The sequence below is a fragment of the Zonotrichia albicollis genome, chromosome 15, assembly GCF_047830755.1.
Source record: "Zonotrichia albicollis isolate bZonAlb1 chromosome 15, bZonAlb1.hap1, whole genome shotgun sequence".
Classification (NCBI taxonomy): Eukaryota; Metazoa; Chordata; class Aves; order Passeriformes; family Passerellidae; genus Zonotrichia; species Zonotrichia albicollis.
In genome coordinates this window covers 10,730,699-10,756,073 of record NC_133833.1, presented here as the reverse complement: position 1 = coordinate 10,756,073, position 25,375 = coordinate 10,730,699, and the positions used below count along the sequence as shown (strand labels likewise).

Sequence of the window (25,375 nt, the reverse complement as noted above, 5' to 3'; positions counted from 1 at the left end):
TACAAAGGTTTACGCTGTTTATTATTATTGTCTTAATTTAACAAGACAGAACAAAACACAAGTGCCATGAGAGAGAAACCTTTCACCACTCACATTTGTCACACTGTAACCAGCATAGCACAAATGAGACTCTGTGTACATATATAGTGTGTATTTAAAGAAACACAGGTAATGCCAGACTTCCATAACACAAGGAACAGTTTCTTGGCAGACTGGCAACAAGATTTGTGGGTTTGTTGGGTTTTTTAAACAATTTAAAAGCAAGTCACTGATTACATAAGTTAAGTGAAACTTAACTTAGAATGTACAGACCTCACAGCAATCATATAGGTGACACTTGAAGATGGAGAATCAGGGGTCAGAGATATATTCTGGGTTTTGTTCTCAGTACATTCCACCAGGAGGTCACTGCAGTGGCATGATTAACATAAAAATTTACAACTAAATGTATTAATTGTGTGCATGTGTACAGGAGTGGGGAAAACACAGAACAAAGACAGGAGAATTGTTTCCATCATCCAAATTGCACAGAAAACATTAAAACAATTTATACATAAAACTTTCACCACACATTGAAAAGGGAGAATGCCAAACTAACACCACTCCCTCTACACACAGGTGAAACCATTTGCATTATTTAGAATAAATCCAGCCTGAAAAAAGGCCACATCCAAGGTCAGATGTAAACAACTTCACCAAGAAGGTACAGTTGAAATCCAGCATTGGAATCAAGTGAATTTCGTGAACAAAATTTCAGTGCTAAATACTTTGTGCAAGACAGTCCTTTCAGTCTATGCTGAGTTAAAACATAACAGGTTAGAATTAATTCTCAAAATCTTTCTTTGCATCTTTCTCAATTTGATAACAAATTAAGCATATGCAAAGTCATTTGAGCAAGATCACAGAGAGGCACGTTGTCATAAACCTTCACTATAATAAATAAGTTTCCTGTTCACAAACCGAAGTCAAGGAACCAAAAGCAATGAGCAACTTTTCCAGGCAATTTTTACCTCTTGATGTAAGCATTAGCTTTGGAGGAGGTTCACTGAAGAATCCAGGCACACTGCCAGCCCTTGAACTCATTTTCAAGTATCTTTCAGCTGAACTATATGTGTAAAGTTACAAAAGATTGATCAGATTCTGCTCCATGGTACTACTGCATCAACTCAACCGTGGCTGAAAAATCTCACTGAAGGCTACAAAGTATTTATGTTCATATAAAAAGAGAATGTAGGGAACATGGTGCTTAAATTAATAAATAAGGTTCAAATTACATAAAACAAAGTGTTGTCACTAGCCCTTTCTAGGATAAATTTTAGAAGAAAAGTCCATTTAACTTTCAGTCCACCAGGAAATACATAGGAGTTCCATCAAAAAGCTGTGCTTTTAAAAATCTCTGGATTTTCTTCTTCCTCCTTGGATTCCCTTGTGCTACTAGATGGAGGCCTGTATTCCAACCTAGAATGAAGAAAGAAAAAATAAAATAACTTTAAAAACAGATGAGAGAACTTAGGAGAAAAAAAATCAGAGTCCTGTCTGAAAGGACACAGCTTCCTATTTTTAATATCCTGTTGACTTCATATGAAAAGGTCCCTTTCTTACAGCACATCTGTGCTCATGTGTCATCTTCAATCAGAGCCATGGCAAAAGGCCAAATGCTCTCAGTGCCTTTTAGATCAGCTGAACTAAACTGGAAGAGTTCAGCTCTTCCCCAGCACTTAGGAGACTTTCAGGACCTACAACATGCCCCTATACCTTGATAAAGCAACATACTTTTGAAATGCATTCCTCAGATGTACTTTTATTAAGTCATCAGAGTCAAATGATAATTTGGAGTGAGAGATGTACACATGAACATTTACACTTGGGAAGAGGGACTAAGACTTCAGCTAAGCTTTTGTATTTTCAACAGAGTACTACCTTTGCTGTAAAACCAGCCTCTCCCTCTGACCATACCTAGGCAAAACCAACGCTCAGAGCAGAGGATGTTAAAGCAGGTGGCACTTACCCTTTGACCCTCAGCATTTGGTCAATGGTGTCAGGAAGAGGCATGCCATAGCTTTCAGGCAGGAACAGTGTGAGAATTCCTGACAGCACAGTCAGGCTCCCCATCAGGATGTAAGGCAAAAACCGATCATAGGCACCTATGTAAAACACAAAAAAGAAGAGAAAGATACAAAGAAAAAAAAAAAAAAGGCTGCATCAGCTCTAAGTTTCTGGTAATTGCCTAGAGATCCTGTGGATGCCCCTTCCCTGAAGTGTTCAAAACCAGGCTGGACAGGGCATGGGGCAGCCTGGTCTGGTGGAAGTCTGGTGGAATGAGATGATATATAAGGTTCCTTCCAACCCAAACCATTCTGTGGTTCTATGGTAATGTTTGTACCAAGGTTCAAGGCTTTACCTGTGTAAGTTTGTGCTTTCAGTAGAAACAAAACCAATCAACCCCCATGACAGCCTGACTTTCAAAGTGAATGTTATAACTGTGGTTGTAGGAACTCAGTGAGTGGGAATAAACAGCTGTAAGGAGTGTCCTTATTGAGGCAAGAGAATTGAGTCTCTGGAGCATCTCTCCAGCAGCCCAGGTAACTCACCAAGGTAAACAAAGTAGGGTGAGAGGATGCTGCCCAGTCTGGAGGCCATGGAACTTGCTCCAACTCCCATGTTTCTTACTACTGTTGGGTAGAGCTCAGCCGTGTAAACATAAACCATTGAGAAGGCAGAGGTGATTCCAAACTTGCCCAACATCACCAGCAGAATAGACAGCACATTGAGATCTGAAAGCCAAACAGAGTCAGGACTTAGGCTCCTGCAATTCACTGTATCCCTTAACTCCTTTGTGTTTGTGTAACTCCTGCCTAATTAACTCCAATATCTGCTGGTTTTTTCCCCTGTAAATATCCACAAACATAAGCAATGTTCTTTTCAATGTTTTCTTTTTTAAATTACTAGAAGTCAACGTTTCCATTTTCTCTTGAGAACAGGGCTTCCTGCCAAGTGAAAAATAAGGAGAGCAGAGTCAGAACTGCTGAGATCCTCTCAGGTTTCAGGGGCCAGACCTCTGCTATTGCAAAAAAATGCCATATATCCCTTTTTAATGAAGTGAACAAAGTAAAACATTTGAAACAAATTATTTTATTTTAGGTTTCCTAAAAAACTGGTTTTTCATAAACATTCTTAGCTACATTCTTCATTCCATTAACACTCTTAGCTGTAATAATTTAATTATAGGAAGTTGAGTTGACTTTAACTGAAACAGTTAAGGTTTGGAAATCAAAACGGATCATATCAGTGTCCAATTGACTCAAAGAATAGGGGAAAACCCACCAAACCTGAGAATGCAGCACACATATTACTGTTATAAAATAAGCAAGGCAGTTCTCGCACATTCTATTTTGTATGTCTTTGATTTTTAAATGAGTCCTAGGCAACATCACCTCCCCTTATATTCAATATTGTTATCAGTAATGACTCTATAGCCCTATTAATCTAACTGGACTAAAGATATGTATGGTTTGAGATCCAATAAATGTTGCTTGGCCTTCCTTCCCAGTAGCTCCACATTATTTAAACTATCAACACTAATTCAGTACAAACATATCTGCTTATCAAAAATACTTTCACAGTGACTCCATTGAAAGTAACTCTTTAAATAAGCTCCAAAGTCAACAGCAGCTGTTTGGGAAGCGAGTTCTGCAGCCCCTTGGTAACTTCCACTTACCAAATTACCAAATTCTGGTTGGTTTAGTCCTGGTTTTACACCTGGACCTTACCAGGACACCCTGCCAGAGATATAGCTTAGAGGCAAAGCTGGACTACAGTTCTAATCCCAACAGATCCCAAAGCCAATGACCCACCTTTCAACCTGAGTCTGAATGTCCTGCTGTGGCAGTTACTGAGAGCCAAGGAGTAGGGGCAAAGACAGGACACGGGTGTCTGCATTGAGTCCCCTCAGGACACTTTTCCTCCACATCTGCCCCGTGCAAGGTCCTGCACCTCACCTATCATAGACATGTGAGATCAACTAATGATTCCATACGTGAAGGCACCAGCTGAATGAAGAGAAGAACACAGCCTCCCAAGAATAACGCAGCAGCCATTGAGTACCGTCGGGGCAGGTTGCGCAGCAGCAGCCACGAGATGATGTAGGCTGGCACCTCAGTCACTGCTGACAGGAAGCAGTTCACATACACGTCTCCGTGCAAGTTGGGTGTGTCAAGGGAAAGTCCAAAGTAGCCAACTGAGATTATCATCCTGAAAGAAACAATAGCAGGGTCAAATCTCTCTTCTTTCTCAGGTTGCCATGAACCTCTTCCACATTTCCATCAAGCACAGAAATGGCTGTGTAGGGTAAATTCAGCATCTGGCAGACTTGTTCACTTCTAAAGCAGCTAAAGTGCAGACTCAGAAACAGCAAGTCAACAATTAAAGCATGCAGATGCTTTTGATCTTTCAGACTGCTCTTGAATTCAAAGGAAAAAATATATTACCCTGGGAAGAAAGTGATGATCATTCACACAGCAGTAATGCAGTAGTTGCCTTTATTATTGTTTATAGCCTTAACCTGAAAGTCTGAGCTACTGAATTTTATTGCTGCTTAGGCCTACAGCAGCTTTCCATTATGTTTACCAGAAAGCTCTGGATGGAGATCATTGTTTCTGGGTCATTATGCTCCATGCTTTCTGTGTAAAGTCAGAGAGGAGGAGAATGGCATCCTGGCAGCCCCAAGCAGCCTGTGATTTTCTCTGCCATGCTCCAAGCTGGCTGGGCAGATTCCAAATGACAATGGCATGCCTGGCTGCCTGGGCTGGTCAGTGCATCAGGACAGAGACTGGTGACTGGATCACTGCAATCTTAATTTTGTGCCAGCTGACAGCTGGCTTCCATGTAATCCAGAGAAATACACAACTGGCCTTGGAGACAAACTCTGTCCTGTCCTGGGAGATGCTGGGTAGAGAAGGTTAAGCTTTACTGACAAGTATAATGTGGTAAATAAGGAAATAATGGGCAGTGGATCAGGACATGTCCAGGTGCAAACATGAGCCACAGAACATTTGGCATTTCATCTCCACCAGCATCTACCTTACAAAAGAACCTGGAGCAAAACCACTGCACAGCACCAAGTGCACCACTGACAAAAGATTAGCTCTTCCTCCTCCTCACTGAATATTGGAAGAGCCTTCATGGTCCAGTTGCTTAAAATAAAGCTGCTTAGTGTGCCTGGGAGGGCATGAAGTGACACAGCTAAGAGCTACCCCCAGCTGCTGTGGTGCCCTGCCCTAAGCCATTCTTCTCACAAGTAGTTCTGCAGTGTTTTTCACACCCTGTGCTCCTTGGAGTTATTTTCATATACAAACTGTAAAGCTGGAACTCCCTTTTGGTAGCAGATTCCCTCAGCTCATTACATTGGCAAACCTTAATATAGTTATATAATTTGTAGAAAAACTTCAGTGGAATTTTACACATCCTAGGGTGCCAAGAAGCCAAACTTCTTCATCCCTGGTGCAAACCTTGCAAAGGGAATAGTTTAAGGGCCTGTTACTTAGTCAAAATTATAAAACACTCAGCACTATGTAAAGCTGATATATTGCTGCCTGCAAGTATCCTCTTTTATAGCCCTTTTTGGTGAGAACTTTTAATTAATGACATGGAATACACCATCAGTGTACCATGGGCTGGAAACTGTGCTGTGAGGAAGCACAAGATATTATGTCTTTATATATTGGGAATTTAAAGGAGATTAGGTCACTGACATATAAATTAGAATAGTGAAAACATTGCCCAACTTAAACAAATATTTTTCTGCAAGAGGAGGTAAGAGTGTGCAAGTCAACTGCACCTCCTTGCCTCTTCTTGCCTATCATAAAACTTGATTTTTGATGTGGTAAAAAGCCCTTCAGTATGTGTTACTGAATCCATTAGAACGGATTACATACTGTCATGTCAGTGCTTCTCTCAGTTGCTTCATCCTGCCAGAAATGCTGTTCCAACAGGTTTTGCCTTTGATTTCTACAACCACACACCCAAAGCTGGCTGTGCCCAGGAGCTACTGCCCCACATCAAGCAGATGAGGAGTAGGGCAGTCTCATCTCCAATCACACATGGACTTGAGCAGTAAGACATTATATAGGCACCTTACTGACATTTCTGCAAGGAACCAACGTTACTCTTCTTTTTGAGCTGTTTTTTTTGGCACAAGTTCCCTTCTCAGTGTGTTTATGGCCTGGCCTTGTGCTTGGTTATGGGCCAGAGAATCTGGCTTAAACATAAGCCAATTCATCCTTTGCCCTAAGATGCCACATCATCTTGTATGTGCTGGCAGGTCAGTGGACTGAACTCTGAGGCTGTGCCACCTAAGGAACAGGAACATTGCTCAAGAAGACAGCATATAAACTTAGTTGGCTCCCAAGCACTTAAGGGACATTCTTGGTTTGGTCATTAGGTACATGCACTAATTAAACCTCACTTGTACAGCCTCTGGCAGGTTTTCAATTACCCTCTCTGTTTACAGCTTAGTAAGATTTCTGGTAAGGAAAATAACTACCATTTAATCAAACTGAGCATAAAGCATGGCTTCAGCCAGTGAAAGCCAAGCTGAAGATGACAAGTAGACAAAGCAGGTATCAGGAAGATATAGGGAAATCTCAGATGAGAACTTAAAAGGCAGCATTATCCCTTTAAGAGCCAATACAAAACAAATGGAAAGAGTCTCCCCTTATTCAGCATCACGTTCAGATCCCTGGGCAGAAGTTCTCTGACTGGGGACTGACTATGACTCATTCCTCTAAAAAGACTTTGCTACAGTCAGAAGAGCATTCCCCAAGGTCCAGGATGAGGCAGCATTCCCACACTTCCACTGTCAGCTGTTTGGATTCTTGCTCAGTTCAGGATAAGCCTGACTGTTCAGAAAGTAACACCAACCCAGATGTGTTTCTACACTGTCACCAAAATGAAGACCCTATGTCACCAGAATTTTGTTGTTTCAGCCAGCAAGTCACTGAATTTTGAACTGGTTTTGTCTGTATCTCTTCAGAATTCCTTAGTATTTAAAGTTACATACTCCTGAATCACACTTGCTTACCAAAGAAGCACTGACATAATTGTGATAGTTAGGATATTTCGAGTTCTCAGTAGATCCAAAATGGTGTATGTCTGTTGCTTCTGGGAATTCACATCTTGTAGCTGTAAAAGAGCAAACAACAAAACATGGGAACTTTAACTTCCTGCAAAAATAATGATTATGAAACTAAGTCCTACCACCAACTTATACCTCAGTCTTTTGATCTACAGAAAGGTTTGTAACAAAACACATGTAAGAGCCAAACTTGTGAAAGTAGAAGCTCCTCTCTAATTTAAAGTCACTTAAAATTTAGACTGAAACTCTTAACTCTCGTGACCAGTGACAGAACTCAAGGAAACTGCATGAAGCTGAGTCAGGGAATGTTTATCAGAAAGTGGGTGGCTGGGCACAGGAACAGCTCCCCAGGAAATGGTCACAGCGCCAAGGCTGACAGAGCCCAGGAAGCACTTGGACAATGCTCTCAGGCACTCTCAGGTGTGACTCTTGGGGTGTCTTGTGCAGGGCCAGCAGCTGGACTCGATCTGTGTGGCTCCCTTCCAGCTCAGCACATTCTATGGGTCTATAGTAATAATTTTCTTTGTCTGAGGCTTCACAAATCAGCTGCTTTTTGTTACTTGAATCATAAAGCAACAGCATTAAGTCACTATTTATATGTCACTGCTGGAAGGGTTCTTACATCCAATTTTGAGCACTGCATCTGGAGAATCAACTGCACTCAGACTAGAAGAGAGTAACATGGATGGTGAGACATTTGATAAAAAGTAGACGGTTTCTTTAGCCTAAGGGTCAGAAGACCAAAGACATCTGGAAAGACACAGCATAGCCTTCAAATATGAGGAAAACAAAGTGATAAACTATCCATTGCAGACACAGCAACAATTAACAAGATTTGCTGCAATAAACTGCAGCAGAGCAGAGTTAGCCAATGACTTCTCAAGATGGACCTAAGAGTAATGTATTTAAACTGAGACAAACTGGCTAATGAGCTGAAGAGTGCCCATCATTATCTAATCTGTTTTTGAGATTATCTTCTAAGAATGTAAACAAAAAGACAACAATCTTCTCCTTTCCCCATTAAACTTTCCAGCCTCTCAACATAAAATCACTTCCCTGTAAACAATGCAAGGGTATTCATCCACAAAGTATGAGAACAAGTTCTGTGCTTGGTAAGACGGTAAAAAAGAATTTTTTTTTATTAGGACTTTATTTAGGCTTCTAAAGAGGGGGACCAAGAAAAAGATTTTTCAAAATGTAGAAAAGGTGATTTAAGAGGACAAAATCCATTGATTAAAACTATCAGCTCTGATAAAGCAACTTGGAGTTTCTCAAACCTCTGCAGTAACATGAAAATTCTTTCCAAGTGACAGTCAGTTCTGAAGATCTGGATAATGAAATAGCAGTCTGGTACACACCAAATTTCTGTGAATTTGCTTTCATCGATCCCGTTTTCTACAAAAGCCAAACAGTCCTTTACCTTTGTTAGCTTTCTCTCTGCCTGAAGCCAAACTTACATCACACAAACTGTAGTCACTCCACAGCTCACAGCCCTTTCTCATAAATCACATGATCTTTCCACATGCCACTACTTGTTGCCAAGAAACAAGGGGGAAAAAAAAAGAAGAAACAAGCAAACCATAAAACAAAACCAGGAAGAGAAATATGCAGTCAATTAGTCAGTTGATGAGAAAAAGGGTCCTTGTCTTTCAAGAGCTGGATAAGCAGACAACATAATCTTTACCAGGACAGGCTCAAACAAGAAGCTATGAGAGAGGGACAGGTAAAACAAAATGATGGTTTGAAATTAAATTTATCATCCAAACATTTCTATCCCTTCTTAACCAACCAGACCCCATTTGTGCTCCACAGCTGGTTTGTGATTCATCACCTGCTGGACCTCAACTGGCCTGAAATCTCTGGAGTCCAAACTCTGCAGTTGCAGCTCTGCAGCTGCACAGGCTTGAGGGACTCTCCAGCCATAAGCTCGGGTGGCTCCTCCACCCCAAACACACATTCCAAATGAGGAAGGCAAGGGGCCAGCCAGATTTCTGAGAACCTCTCTGCAGCCTAAACATGCTTCCTAAACCCTCAAGAGGCTCTAAGCCTTCTGCTTTCCAGCTCTTCAGATAGCAGACACAAGAACAATGTAAACACACCACTGATGCAGAGGAGTTCTGCGCAGATCTTTTGGCCACAATATTACTTTTACCTTAGAAAGGAAAGAGATGGACAGGAATTCTCCATGTTCATCAAGATCATTTTCCTTTGATGGTCAGAAAGTTAGTATGTTTTTGAAAGCTGATGTGCTAGTGTCTGTAAACGCACACCACATTCTCCAGCCCACCCTGCTGCAACACATTTCTCCTTGTCCAGCATTTCCTGGAATAAAATCCCTATTTTTGCCCCTGCCTTCTGCTCCTTCACTATCCAATCCCATTCAGAGACAGCAAACTCATCAGTATTTCTTTCCAAGAACAAGAGAGAAGATTCCAGGAACAGTGATCTTAGGCAGATATTGGAGCCAGAGTTTATTTTCTATTCTCCCACTGCAGTGCTGGCAATAGATGAGTTTTCATGGCCACAGCATGAGAAAGAAGAAGAAGAAAAAGCAAAAGATGTATTCTAACAAAGATCCAGAGGAAAAGGTATCAGAAGAAGTGTTTTCTTGGCATTCTTACTCTGTTCCAGTAAGACCAGGATGTTTGCCCTACCATCTCCTAATAAGTCTGCACAAACAGCTTTGTCAGTACCCAGCTGACTTCAACACAAGGGAAGCTGTTTCAATCTCAGCAGCAAACACCTACAGCTTAATGGCTTCCCATTCTCCTCAGCCCAGAACAGAGGCATTGTAAAGCAAATGAGTATATTATACTCATTATATTCATTATATGTATTGTCACTTAAAGGACTGTCAACTGTCAGCCTGCAACAGCCCAGACAGATTCTGTCAGGGTGCCCATTCTCCTGTAATATACAAACAGTTTGTCTGTCTTGACTTTCTGAGGTCAAGTTTGAATGTCTACAGAACGGCTTCTACTCCTTTTAAAGGCACCCTTCAGCTCAGACAAAGGGAAGATTTCCAGAGAAAACAGGAGCATGTAGGAAGAAAGAGATGGGAAAGATATCTGTCACTACTTCACCTGAAAGGGGCTCAAGTGTTGCTTTCCCTAATGTGGATTAGAATCCTAATATGCCCTTATGGATTTCAGAAGTGCTGAAGGAATTAGCAGTGACTCAGAAAAAGGGGCAATCCAAACATTCCAAGTATGGGATTAATTTAAGAAATTCAGAAATGTGAACACACAAGCAGCACACTGTAGGTTAAGAAACATATCTTTAGAGGTTAAAACATATTAAATTAGTAACTGTAAATTCTGTGACAGAAGTTGAGTATGAACTAGAATTAGAGTATTTCCAATGTCATTGGCCAGGATTTGCCCTGCGTTATACAGAGTTATATTACAGACTGAATTAACACAGAATCTGTTTGGTGGAAATATTTAGATGACTAAGCAATAGGCATCTCAAATTCATTATACTCCCCTGAAAAATAGAGTTGAAAAGGAAAAAGGGCAGCTGTAAACTGGATGAAAAAGATGTTTGCATTAGAATGCATGTTGGCCTTCCTGTGGGAATGGCACCACAAAGGCTTTGCAATGAAGGGAAAGGGTATTGTGCTTTTCAGCAGAAAACAATAATCTTTCACCCACTTGAGAAGCACAGAATGCAGTGCAGGCATAACTCCATTCATCTGTATGGAATTAATTGCTTTACATAAAGTCCACAAACAACTGGACTGCTAAACAAGACTTACCTCACTAGGGTCAAATATTACATCAGGGGCTGTAATGCCATTGGTTTTTGCAGCTTTTCGGATGATGTCTTCTGCCTCCTGAAACCTCCCCATGGAGATCAACCACCGTGGAGACTCTGGAATGATCCTGCAGAGAAGGTTCACAATAACAAGCCTGCATTTCCACAGAAAGAGCTGCTGAAGGGACCAACACATTGTTCCAGGCAGGAAGATCTCTGAACATGCCACATCTTGCAGGAATTAGTGCAGTGACAACAGAAATCAGATTTACAAGAGCAGATTAGTGTAAGGAACAAGACCAGACTAATATGCTCTTATGGATTTCAGAAGGGCTGAAGGAATTAGCAGTGAGTCAGAAAAAAGAGCAATCCAAACAATCCAAGTATGGGATTAATTTAAGAAATTCAGAAATGTGAGCACACAGGCAGCACACTGTAGGTTAAGAAACAAATCCTTAGATGCTAACACATATAAAATTAGTAACTGTAAATTCTGTGACAAAGGAAAATCAGAGAGCAGAATTCCCCAGTCATTCGATTGCACAGGAACGGAGATGGAAGCACAAACACAGCTGCTACTGTAAGTGAAGCAACACCACCACCACGTGGACTATTTCAGCTTTACATGCCACTCATCTTTAGTATTTTAACAACTACAGAAGAAAACACGGAAGTGCCACAGCTGTGCAAGTACTGTGTTGTAGTTTGTCATATCTGTGTCACCCTACCAATGCCCAGAACATCTGGTTTTTCCTTCTGCCCTTAGTTCACACCTATACTTAAAAGCCTGTGGACTTCAGTTGGTGCAGAAGTATGAGTTTTATTGACCTTTTTTTGCTTTCTTTGCATGTGCAAGACTTAATTTTACAGAAGCCTAGAGAACATGAAGAGCAGGTTTTTCAGGCATCAGTCAGATCACATACAACCCCACGGACCGACAGCGAAACAACCGGGACACAACACCCACTCTTCACCTAACCGTTCCTGAATTTCATTAACTTCATCATCTTAAAAACCTGCAGACAGGACCTTCTAGAGACTAAAGCCTTGTGAGTGAGCTGTACTCACCACCAGAGCGGGATGCAGAGCAGGCCGGGCAGGGTGAGCGCCAGCAGCAGCATCCGCCAGTCCCGGAGGAAGAAGGCGAACAGGGGCAGCAGCATGTAACCAAAGGCATAAAAGATGCACACACCCAGGGTGCTGAACAGCAATCTGACTGACTTGCCAAGGATTTCTGTGCCTGTTCAAAACAGCAGAGGGATTATTAGATTTTCACTTAATAGCAACCAAGTAACTTAATAAAAATGCCCCTAGCAATTGGCTTTGAAATGCACTGCAGAGTTGCAGGGTGTAGCACTCTGCTGTCTAGTTGGAGGCACCACAGAGCTGCTTCATGATGTGATCCTGCACCAATGGAGGTAATTACATGTGTAAAAGAATGAGAACTGGGCCACATAGCATTTCTGTAGCTCAATATGTAGCTCATATTTCTGTAATTTTATCATTTTAGAATCTTACATTTTACCTGAGGAGCTGAAATCACCTGACATTCTCAACAGTTAAATGTAGCTTGATGTCCAGAATCCTCTCCAGCTTATGAAGAGCGACCAGCTTCTTTAAAGAATAATTCAAAGGTCCCTAAACTAAGTTCCCAACCTGTATCACCTTCTAAAAGACTATTTAGAATATCTAAAAGACTATTTAGACTATCTAAAAGCCAAAATCCTCACTGTCTTTTGGGGTAGACATATGGAATTCATATTGGTTACAAAGACCACACTACTGCCAGGGGAATTAAATGCATGAACAGGGGTCAGTGCCCTCCTCTGAAATGTTTTGGGACCTTCAAATCAAGAGATAGAGAAGAAAAATACAATCTTTCTTGTTTCCATGGAAATCAAAGAAGATGCCAGCAGTTGCAGCAGGCTATGTGCAGTGAGCTTATCTAAGCACCACTTTCACCCCTGAACTGGCCTTCCCTGGCTCAGAAATAGTTTCTTGCCACCATTTGGTACTTTGGACAGTAAAGTCAGAGTAAATGAATTTTTTTTTTTTAATCTCAGATTCATGAGGTAATTCATATCCCCATAATTAAATATGGTCTTAATTAGCTTGAAAGTATACAAAGCAAAAGTCATTATGACATTTAAATTTTTACTATAGGCTGTTTAAAGAATACTTTATAAAATTTACTCTACCTATCTTGGTTCTTTTGCAACTTTTAAATAAAACAGGTATTTAGGCTAGAAATGGACATCAGAAATCCCAGAAAAACCATAGAATCATGGAATGGTTTGGGTTGGAAGGGACCTTAAAGATCATCTAGCTCCAATCCCCAAGAAATCATGTCTCACATGTATTATGCCTCCTATTAGAAGTTGGACTTTATTTCAAATAGTTTCTGGGGTTTTGCCTCTTTTAGGATGGTAAACCATAGAAACAATTCAAATTGCACCTCTATCAGCTGGAAGCTTCCAAGGAGAAGAGAAGTTATTCATGCATGGTGAGGCCACGCTCTTAACAGTGTTGCTTGGCAAAACAAATCTACCCTAAGTCAGTACTGAAAAGGAGCAGGAAAAGCACAAGATGAAAGGACACATGCAGTGACCAGCAGGACTTTCATACCAAGAACAAATGCTGCCACGTAGTTAGATATCTGTCCCATGCCAACCAGCACAAACAACACTGAAAACATCTCCCAGCTGGTAGAGAAGACCTGTATGAAACTGAAGGCAGTCTGCATTGCCAGAGTTGCAAACAGCACATTCTTCCTGCCAAACCTTCCATGGACAGATTAAAAAAAGAAAGAGAAGGGGAAAAAAAATATGATTAAACAACATCATGAACGAAATCTACAGAAACAGAAAAATAAAATTACTTATATGCATAGTTAAGGAGATACAAAACTTCTGCAAAAAGCAGAGGTTCAGGAAATGCAACACAGGCACAACTATTCTAAACACATTAAAAACATCACTGGCAAAGAGAGAAATTATATTCTAAGGGCTGCTAGTTAAGTCATCTTCAAGCATGCGCTGGAATACTTATTCCTCTCTTACTGACTGGAAACAAATCATCAGAAACAAGTTACTTTAAGTGCAAGAGTATCCAATGCTTCTCCTCCTCCAAGGAGCACATGGCCCCTGACAGATCAACATGTCAAAAAAAGAAAAAGAAGAAAGGAAGAGAGGTATGCTTCTGGAAGAGAGATGAAACTGAGATTTGGAAGATGCTATTGGCAGTCAGTGATCCCGTGCCACAATCTCCATTCCCTTTGGAACAAAATTAAGGGGTTCTAGAAGAACTCCTGATGAAGTACTAACAAAACTCCAAAAACCAAACTAAACTCAACCTGTCAAGCTGCTGTGAGAGTGGCTGCTGCTGTCCTGGCCCAGGCAGCCCCACATTGCTGGGACAGGGTGTGCTGAGTGCAGGTTTCACAGCTCCAAAGTCCACACTGACCTGCAGGTCTACAGCTGGTGTCAGGGGCATTACACAAAGAACTGTTACTTGAAACCCCCAAATATTCTGTCAACCTTCATGTCTCAGGCTCACTGCAGTGCAGAACAGTGCAGGCAGCTTTGCTGGACCATCCTCCTCATGGACAGAGGAAGCTCCTGACCCTGAGCTTGGTGTCCCTCAGTGGCTACAAGTGACTGGATGGACTGCAGGGATGGATGGATGGATGGACGGACGGACGGATGGATGGATGGGCGGGCTGCAGGGATGGGCTCCTCACCTGCACCTGGTGAGGATCTGTGCCACCAGGGGAAGGAGCTGCAGGAGACTGCCAGTATGAATGAAGGGAGCTCATGGATTCTGGCACCAGAACAGCTGCTGGGTAGTGACCATGGGAGACAGAATCCTTGTAGCAGACAAGGAGCTCTTTGGAGGGAAGCACCTGAACCTTCTGAAGCAGCAGCACCAGGAAAAGGTGGTGAGAGACTCAGGGAAGAGGGGAGTCACCCCTCACATGGGAGGGCATGGATCTGGGCCTGGAGATGAGTGACAAGCCAGCTGAGATCATGGGTTGGGATTTGCAGGGAGGATAACAAGGGTGCTGGGTGCCTGCTGCAACCACCTGCTGAGAAAAAAGCAAACAGGACCTGCTGCAGAGCACCACAGGAAACCTCCTTGTGTCCAAAGGCACTGCCCACCATGAGGGCTTTGAACACTAGGACATGCTGGAAGGACACAACCCAGGAGGCTTCTGGAGCTCATTAGTGGTGACTTCCTAACAGAGAAGGCTGAGGAGGTGACAAAGGGACACTGCTGGACCTCAAACAAGGCTGCACTGATGGGGGTGTGGGGGCCAGCAGCCTGCTGGCTGTGCAGGGGGAAAGAGCAGGACTGGGAGGGGAGGAACCAGGGAGAAGGCAGGATCACAGAGAGAGCAAACACTGGCCTGCCCAGGGATTTTTTTGGACAAAAACCATAGCATATATCTTTGGGGAGAAGTAGAGGAGGCCTGGGTAATTTTTAAAGATCATTCTTTCTAAGCTTGAGATTGGTCCATCCTGATAGGCAGCTATGAAAAGGCTCTAAATGATGCCAGAAGATTTGTGGCATGGAGATTATGTTTCAGTGAAACAGAAACTTTGCAAGTACCAGCAAATTAGAGAACCACATATTGTTCTCAGGGAATCAGAAAGACTGCACACAATGCACAGCAAATCCCAGGGAGAGAATCAGAAAAACTGAGCTTTACAAAATACAAACAACTGTTGGCATCACCACAGAAATTAATGGTGTCTTCCTTTTCTCTTTATCTTTCTACTGATAAAGAAGAAAGTCTTGCTTCTCTGAAGTACAGCTGAACAGCATTTATGCTTCCACAAATACAGATCATTGGACTTAAATGCTGTACTTGATGATGAGAAAAAGTAGCTATAGCTTATAAAAAGAAAAATCCCAATTTAAACTAAAAAAAAAAGAAGAAAATAAGTGTCAGGGATCCCTCAGAACGTAGTTCAAAGTAAATAGAAGAGAATGTCATTGATCAGATTTTTCCAGACAAAACTCATCTCCAACACCTGTTTTCTCTCACAAAATACCAGTTTGCGGTAGAGTGACTTTGTTGCAAGAACAAGCAGATGTAGACAACACTTACTAACAATCTTTGTAACATTCTGCTCTAGCTCAGCATATTTCTCTACCCACTCTGTGTACACTCGGGTTAGACAGTCACAGAACAGACACGTTAGCAGTTGCAGAAGGACACTAGCAGGAAAGCTGATGTACAACAAATGCCTACAAATGAGCATCAAATAGACAGCAGCTCTGGTGTATATACTTTACTTGTCTGAGAGCTGTCCTGAGATGAAAGATCCCAGCAGGACACCCACAAAGAACAGGGAGGTGCTCAGGGGTCCCTTCCAGTCGTTGTCACACACGAGATTCCACTGCAGGGAGAGAGAATTGGAAAGTCTTTTAATAAACAGGATTTCCCCTCCCTCCTAAACTCTGCTGAGCTGGCTTTGGAAGGACTGAGAACAGAATTACAGAATAGCTTGGGCTGTAAGGGGCCTTAAGGACCATCTCATTCCCACCTCCTGCCATGACCAAGGACACCTTCCATTGTCACAGGCTGCTGCAAGCCTCATCCACCCTGGCCTTGAACACTTCCAGGGATCCAGGGGCAGCCACAGCTTCTCTGGGCACCCTGTGCCAGGGCCTGCCCACCCTCACAGGAAGAGTTTCCTCCTAATATCCAATATAACCCTGCCCTCTGTCAGTGTGAAGCCATTCCCCCTTGGCTTGTCACTGCATGACCTTGTAAATAGTTTCTAAACTTGTTTTCCCTACATATTGTAATGCTTCCCATTAAAAATTAGCATTCCTAATTTAAGAAAAATTGAACCATAGAAACAACAATATAGGAAGGAAAAAGCCTTTTATTACATTTTAATATGGTTTGGAGAGACAGGAGACTGCTCATTCTTCCCTGGGAATCTAACTAACCTCAATTAGAATCTTTAAAATACAAATTGAAATATATACCAAACAAACAAAGATTTCCAAGATTAAAACAAAAATGAGGAGTAAAAGGAAGTATTTTTTAAATAAAGTCTTCAATATTTTTCAAGATCCCACCCAGTTCAGTCAGATGTTTTTGAAACAGCACTTGTGTTATTTTTCCATCTACATAAACAACTATTATTAAAAGACTCTTGGTTCTATTTTGGTTTTCTGAAAGAAAAAATGTGTAAATATTAGAAGAAAGGACAAAACCCAGCAGGGATCCCTCATCCCCTCCTTCACAGCTATGTTCTGACTGGAGGACATAAAGCCAGTTTCCCAGAGCTCTCCCAGTACCTGCTGCCAGAGGGCAGGTGCTGCAGCCCTGCAGGAGAGGAACTGGGAGGCAACAGATGTGAGACCAAACCCTCCCGAGTGTAGTTATTCAAACAGCTCCTTCAAGGCCCCTTCTGGTGTTTTAGCAATGGAAAATTTTAGGTTTTAATCTGTATTAAAAAGGTCAGAATGAAAATATTCACCCTGACCTGAATAATTAATCCCCTTTGTCCCCCAGTTACAAATAATTGAGTCTATTTTTTTCAATTCATTGAAGGGAACACCCTTCCATGCTTTGATCTGCTCATGATAAACACACAGCAGTTGCTGTGTGCTCCAGCTCCCACACAGGGAATGCTCCTGTTTCACTGTCTGCCAGCCCCATCTCCTCAGCACCGAGCCTTTGACTCCAGGAATCTCACAGCCCTCAGCCCTTCAGTCACACCAGAACCACATCCTGCTCATGTTTTAAGGCTGAAGCATCACTTACAACTATGCACAGAATGAACAACACCAGCAATGGCCTTCCATTGCCAGATTCCTGCGTCAAAATGCAACGGAGCCATCGCTTATTTCATGGAATAGCATCTAGTTTTGAATTAGAACTGGGAACTGTTCCAGAGATGAATTATGGTCATTCACACAGGCTACACTCTCATCAGCTGTCTAAGTCTAGCTGCCAGCCCTTACATTACCTTATATTTATAAGAGTGTCATCATAAGTATTATTTTTAAGGTCAATATGCACCTTTTTTGCAACTGTATTCTGTTCATTTCACAACCCCTCCATTGATAAATCTGTTTATGATTTTATGTCTGAAAAATCTCTCTTTCTATCAGATTTCATAACCCTCAACATTTCCTCCCCAGGTCTTTCCAGCCTCACAGCACCTGGAGTTCAGGTACCAGCACTCCAGGCAGTGCTCCAGCACATCCCACCACCACCAATAATTAGGCATCACTACAGAAGTTCCTTCCAGAACTGTGGCTTTCCAGTGTGTTAATAAATGTATCCCACTCATGGTAAGGAATTGAACTTACTATAGTTATCCACATCATTTAGATTATGAATTATAATTAACATTTATAGTTAAATCTCTATTATTCAACAAAAGCTATACTTCATTGTAGATTAAAGAAATCTTGAGTCTGTCATGACCACAGAGGCTAAGCCAGCTAGGAAGCTTCAGTAAAATATACCTGGCAACTAGGAAATACTAGCAAATGATTACTATCAAATTTATAATTTATACAGGCCAAAGGTCTCAGTGGTTAGTATATGCTCTTATATGACAACACCTACCAGAGAAACAAACAGCACAAATACAAATCCTGCTGTTCTAAAGACTTGCCTGCTCACAAGAAGTTATCTTTGCACCAGCTAGTGCAGCCAGACATCCTCAATAACAGAACTAAAACCTGTCTTGGTCATTAGTCTGTTATTACTAAATAGATCATTACTTTCCAGCTGATCACCCTGTGCCTGTGAGTCCACCACCTCCTTTCATCTGTCCTACACCCTGCACTTTGGCACGAGGCTTGAACAACACTTGGATTTCCAGACACTGGCACGTTTGTGTCCTACAACAAACACTTCCTTCAGATCACTGAGGTGGAGACCTTTCTTGGAAAAGTTCACGGTATTAAAATGTTTTTTTAAGCTCTGCCAAAACCTTCTTGCACTGGCAGGTGGAAACATACTGGGCATTCAAACGTGGCAATGATTACCAGCTTGTTTTTCTGGCCTCCCTGTAAAGCACAGTGAGGAGCTGTCATGCTGAGGATCACTTTGAACCAGGCATCAAAGTGAATTTCAACATCAAATTTCCAAAGTAGAACTACTTTGGTTGTACAATACCAGTTATTTACAGACTCCACAGAAACATAATAATTAGAACAAAGGGATTTTAAGGTCTGTGACCCTTTGCCCCAGTAAATAAATGTCAAAGTCTTCAAGTCATTAATGACACACCTCTAAGGTCTATCATACTGCTTGTCCGTGATGATGGCATCATCCTTCCAGATCATTTTGCAACCATACCCTTCCCTCAACTGCACGTTGTCCAAGAGGAAGTCACCAAGGCAACCCTGCTAGATCAGCATGGCAAAGAGCAAGTGACCCAGGAGCAGTTACTAATCAACCCCTGCTGCTGGTAGTGCTGTTTGGACACAGCACACCGTGACCTAGTGCTCTAAAACCATGTGCTATGTTCACTTCTTAGTAGCTAGCATCTAGTTCTTTTGAACTAGCCTGCTAGCTGTGACAGCCTTTGCCCCACTGGACAAGATAAGGCTAACCTTGGCAAGGTATCTGGGCTTCAAACACAAGAAAAACAATTCCACTCTGTTTTCGAAGAGCAGTTGCTGATTGTGAAGCATCGAGCTGCTCAACACTGGTACCCAACAGAACAGAGCATTCTTGATCTATTTTGTTATAACTTTAGGACATCCTCTGTTGCAGTTTAAACTTGTCTTCTTACTCATCCTACAGATATTGTGTGATTTTTCTACTTCCCAGGCCATTCCTCAGGCTGGGGCGATGTCTGCCAGCAGCCTCACAGCCAGCACAATGCTCACTTGTGTGCTGGAGCAGAGCTGTGCTCAGGCACCTCTGTAAGCAGATGTCTGGCTGATGCCAGTGCTGGTGAGGACAGCTGGGAACAGGGGATGAGGAAAAGAGGACAGGCTATGGAGATGGCCAGGGATGTGGACAGCTTGGGTCAGAAGGCAGGGGGAGCAAAAAGGAGAGGGACTGAAGCAGTTGCTCCTCAAGCCCAGGTTTGGGGCCTGAGTAACAAACAGTCCCAGGCACTTACAGCCATCACTCACACACCTCTCTAGGACAGCACTTTCCAAGTTCTGCTTGATCTCTGACATGCCAGTTGCCTGGAACCATGTCTCCAAATCCCTTGCTAGAAAGGCAAGGCCAGTGACAGAACTAAGAATGAAAACTCCATAAATTACTCCATCAGATCTCCTACCTCCCACAAACTCATGACCCTTCCCTAGTGCAACTACAAGAACCCTAAACAAAGCTGGACTGTGACAAATACAAACCTTCAAGAGCATCATCTGACTCCTGCCCTACAAGAAAAAGCCTCATAGACAAAACAATTTTTACAGCTACAAGATACTGTGTCATCACATTCCTTTATTTTTTAAAACTCTTTTCCTGTCTTGCTCAGAACATTCACAATGATAACACCTACCAATTATGCAATATGCCTAATTGAAAAATTAAGTGGCTACTTCCATGTATTAATTTTTCTTTTTAAAAATCAAGACTTTTTGAAGCTGGCCCAGTACCCTGTATTCTCTCCTTCCACTTGCTTCTCTCAGCAAGTAGGGGCAAGTTCTTCAAAAAATCTCAATCACACAACCAAGTACTGACAACCTTTGATGCTGAATCTGATTTTGTTTATATCCATACAAGTGTTCTCTGCTTACTTGAAAGCTGTGTTATTAAACACCCTTTCCTCTAAAAACACATTTGTATATTCCAAATACTTAAAAGGTCTAGATGTTACATTGAAACTTATTATGTACAGCAAACAGAAGTCTGTGTCTACAAAATACACATTCTGCTTAATTTTCCCTCCTCTAGCCGTTTTACATTTTTGCAGCCATAAAGTTTGCATAGAACAGGAAGGAAATTGCCAAATATTTTACAATCCCAGTGCAGAAATTGAACTGTTCCCTACACATCAAATTTTTGAGATGGCTGGAGAAAAAGGAAACAGGGCACTGCCATCACCTGAGGTGAGTTTGAATTTAAAAGTAAAGGCAACATAAAGGGAATTTTACCTTTATTAACTGCCCACAGCGCCTCTAAAAGAGCACTGTTTCCATTTAACAATATCAACTGCAGGCCTATTATTCTTTAACAATATTAATCTTACTTTCTGTTGTGATCTCAGAAACAGCTGTACTTTGTACAATTCCAAACACTACTGCATGATGTGCTTTTAAATCCCACCTTGAAAAACCCAGCATTTTACAAACACTTTTGTTTATCTGTCAGATATTTGTATTTACTTATTAAATGAAAACCAGACTTTCTTTTCCTTCTTCTGACAAGACTAGTAATACTAAACTTTTGCAAAGCTGCAAACAGCTTTTTCAGCTCCTGGGGCTGCAAAGTCATGAGTATGAAACTTCAGCCACAGTGATAAGCAGATATTAACATACAACAATAAAAAAGAAGCACCTATTTTAAAAGATGAAAAATAATGGAGGTGACAAAAAATGTTAATTAATGAAGAGTTGGTGAGAGCTGAACCTGGATGACACAGGTTCACAATTCAGCTGCTGGCCCCACTCCTGCAACAGCCTGCTCTAGAGGAAGCTGTCCCTGCCCATGCCAGCAGGGGTGCAAGATGATCTTTGAGGTCCCTCCCCACCCAAACCATTCTATGATTCTATGACTGTATAAATTACAATGTCTAGCACAAGCCTGTGTTTTTATTTTGGCAAAGTGAAACAATACATCCCTCTGCCTTCCAGCAGAAACCTCTGGATGAGCAGCTGTGCCCCAGAGCCCATTTGTGTCCTGCACATGTCACTGCTGCAGCCTCCCCTTGCTCCCTGGAGCCCTGGAACCCACTCACCTGTAGGAACTGTGGTGTGACAGCACAGCAGGGCATTGCATCCCTGGGGTACAGAATGGAAACCTCTGGGCCCTCACCTCTGCCCAGAATTTTCTCTCTCTGAACAGCCACACAGGAAGGAGCAGCAGCCCTGCACCTGACCAGCCTCCAGACACCTGGCAAGTCCCACCATGTGCCTCCTTCCCCTGCAAAAGCCAACAGGCCCTAAAGTTTGCCAATAGCAAAACTGACACAAAGCATGGAAATCTGGCACACACCACCTGCACTGACTTCAAACTGATGAACAATACAACACCTTTTTGGAAGTTGAGGATGAATAAGTGCATCCAAAATTCAGCATCTGTTTATGGTTCACTGTTTAAAAATTACTCTTGTGTGAACTAAAATGTTCTGACTGATGTATCATCTAACACTTCATTATATCATATTTCTAGTGCACTCATGCCCTTAACTCCACTGCTCAATTCTACTCCTGGTATAGCCCCATAACAGCCATGACAGGCAGAAGTTAATCTTTTCCCTTAATTACTCCTGGTTTAGTCCTTTTACTACCATGTATGAACTTTTACTACTCCTACATTCATTTTTTACAGGACTTATGGAGGAATTAGGATGACATAGCTGGTTTCTTGAGCCAAAATAAAACCCTTCTTATGCCCTGAGCTACAGCACTTCAAAAAGTAAAAGACAGAGATTTTGTTACACCAGAGCTGGTTAAATACTGCAGACTGGCTAATAACAACCTTCTGTTGTTAGTCTGTGAGAAATGAAAGTCTCTCTTTAAGTGGGAGAGAACTGAATGTTTTAAGTCTCCACTGAAAAGCAGAACCACAAACAAGGTTTCTCTAAAGTCATGAGAGATTCAGCAAAAACCTTTCTTAAAAAAAAAAATCCCCCTTCCCCCTCCCAGTGTCAGCCATGGAAATCTGGGACAAAGGTCCTCATGATTATTCAACAACTTAGATATGCAACTAAACACAAGATTAGTTAATCATGAAAGCAGTACCACCAAGCCAAGAAATTAAACAAGTTAAACACTGAAAACCTGTAAGTGTGTGAAAGGCCACAGCTCTTGCAAAACTCGCTCAGAAGCATTAATATTAGACGAGAAAAAAAAAATACTGCCTCAGTGCATGATGCCTGGGCAGACAAACATTGCCTCCCACGGACATGGGACATCTGCCAAGTCACACAGACCAGGAGCCAGGGCTGGGGAGTCTCAGCACTATGTGAGCAGCTCTCTTGTCTTATAGATTGTAAAACTCCTGGACCATACTCCAATAGCTCAAGACATTTTAATTAACATCCAGCCAAAGCTGAGCGAAGCTCTAAAGACAAGGCAGCACATCTAAGCCAGGATCACCATCTCAGCACAGCACTCAAACAGCACCCATGTGCCCCCTGTGAAAGGCCTGCCCACGAAGATGCCAACAGCCTCACACTGCCCTGAGAACACTCAGCCTTTCACAACAGTGCATTCAGCAAGCACTGGAGCTGAGACATTCCCAGCAGCTTTCCTCTGCAGTAAGACAGCAATTCTTTAGATGAGGCAATGCCTTGCACTTGTCAGAATCATTCAAACCCTTGACTGAGTTTCCTACAACTCCTGTGTTCCCATTTCTAATCCTCCCTTGTGCTGCCATGGCTCCTCTCCCGTGCTCCCCAAGCCACCTTACCTCTGTGCCCAGATCAGCTTATGGACATTTAGCACCCACACCCATCACTACCCAAACGCTGATCACAACCCAGTTTGCAAAACAAGAAATCATGGCAGATTTTTTATGGAGCTTCAGCTCCATGAAACTCATGTCCAGGCAATGGGACTGTACAAACTTTGTAAGCCTTCTGAAAAAGGCCTATGCTTGTATTGAAATTCAAGTATTCCTCAAAAGTACTTATCAAAATCCATTTCCTTGCTTCTGAAGTCAACCTGCCCCTGTCTGGACAGCTATCTTGTGAAAGCAGTGACAATCAGCACAGCTTCACCTTTGGTAGGCTGCCCACACCCCAGACCTGACTCAGGCAGTGTACACCTGCACAAACACAAACATGACCTGTCCCAGCACGTGAGCACAGGGACACAGCAGAGGCACTGTGGGCACACAGCAAAGTTCAGGGTCCTTCGAATAAAGCTTTAAACCAGGCCTCCCCACCCATGTATCTTGCACAACTCAGGGTGACTCCAACCAGTGAGAGTGGTGACACATGGGCACAGGCTGTCCAGAGGAGCTATGAATGCCCCATCCCTACCAGTGCTCAAGGCAAGGATGAACAGGACTTGGAAATACCTGGTGTAATGGAAGGTATTCCTGCCCATCCCAGGGGGTTGGAACTGGATGTTCCTTAAGGCCCCTTCCAACACGAACCACCCTGTGATTTCGTGAGTTCTACCACCTTTATTGTTTTAAAGAAAGAAAACAAACACTGTTGATGTTCAAAGAGACATCTCTGTCACACCAAGCAAGCAGAACCCAGCGCTGACCCTGCTCCAGCCCCTTGCACAGATACCTGATGAACCAAGAAGCATTTGCACAGTGTGATCAGTTTCGCTGGTAAGGAAACAGGCTGCACTTGGAAACTCATTATAGAAACAAACAATGTTAAGGGATTGGAATGGACCTTATAAAGATCATCTAGTCCCTGATATAGACAGGGACATCTCCCACCAGACCAGGATGCTCAAGGCCTTATCTCAACCTGGCCCATGAACATTGGGGATCCACAACCTCCCTGGACAACCTGTTCCAGTGTCTCACCACCCTCACTATAAAAGTTTCCTTCCTCGTTCTTATGCAAATGAAAGTGAGCAGAAGACCTCAAAATAAACTCGGCATGGCGGGTTTAGCAGCACATCAATGTGCCGGCAGAGAGCCCAGAACGCAGCAGAGCTGCACGGGCACTGCGATAACCCCGCGGCTCTCCGCGGCTGCCCGGGATTCCCCTCCCGCTCCCGCGCACCTCGGTGACGATGGTGGAGTGATAGACATCGCGGCTGTACTCCCAGCCGTCCAGGCACGGCTCCTGCTCCAGCGCCTCCAGCTCCACGTCGGAGCCGGGTCGCAGCCCCAGCGCCGAGAAGTTGGCGAGCGCGGCCAGGCGGTAGCGGCGGCAGCGGCTCGGCACCTCCTGCCCGTCCCGCAGCTCCAGCGGGATGCTGACGTTGCGCCACTCGGCGCTCAGGTTGGCCCCGCGGGGCACGACGCACCGGTGCTCGGGCGTGCCGGCCAGGAACACGATGGAGAGGCCGTTGAAGCCATTGGGAATGATGCTGGCGCTGAGCAGAAAGAAGATGAGGCGCTGGAAGCGGCCCCATTCTCCCAGGAAGGCGGTGGCCGCGTCGTAGTCGCGCATGGCGCGGCCGAGCTGCGGCCGCCGGTCCCGCGGCTCGGTGTGGCGCGGGCAGGAAGCGGCTCGGCAGCGCAGCCCCGCGCCATGGGCCGGCCTGGGGGTGGGGTTTGCCGGGGGCCGCGCAGGTGGGGCCGGCCCGGCGGAGGCGGACCCGGGGCGCTCCGCCCGGAGGCGCGGCGGGGGCTCGGCCGGGCCGGGCCGGGCCGGGCCAGGCGGAGCCGCCTCAGGCGGGCCGAGC

General features: G+C 43.3%; 1 protein-coding gene across 1 annotated transcript; it reads right to left on the bottom strand.

Moving 5' to 3' along the window:
* LOC102075067 (organic cation/carnitine transporter 2) lies at window positions 1-25,260 on the bottom strand. Its single transcript, XM_005483574.4, has 10 exons — window positions 24,748-25,260; window positions 16,187-16,290; window positions 13,514-13,668; window positions 11,957-12,128; window positions 10,890-11,016; window positions 7,079-7,179; window positions 4,037-4,251; window positions 2,592-2,774; window positions 2,009-2,144; window positions 1-1,458 (listed from the first exon to the last, which is right to left on the bottom strand). Exons 1-10 carry the CDS (start codon window positions 25,138-25,140, stop codon window positions 1,371-1,373), a joined length of 1,674 nt encoding a protein of 557 aa, XP_005483631.2. The 5' UTR covers window positions 25,141-25,260; the 3' UTR covers window positions 1-1,370.
* Between the last annotated feature and the right edge of the window lie 115 nt (window positions 25,261-25,375).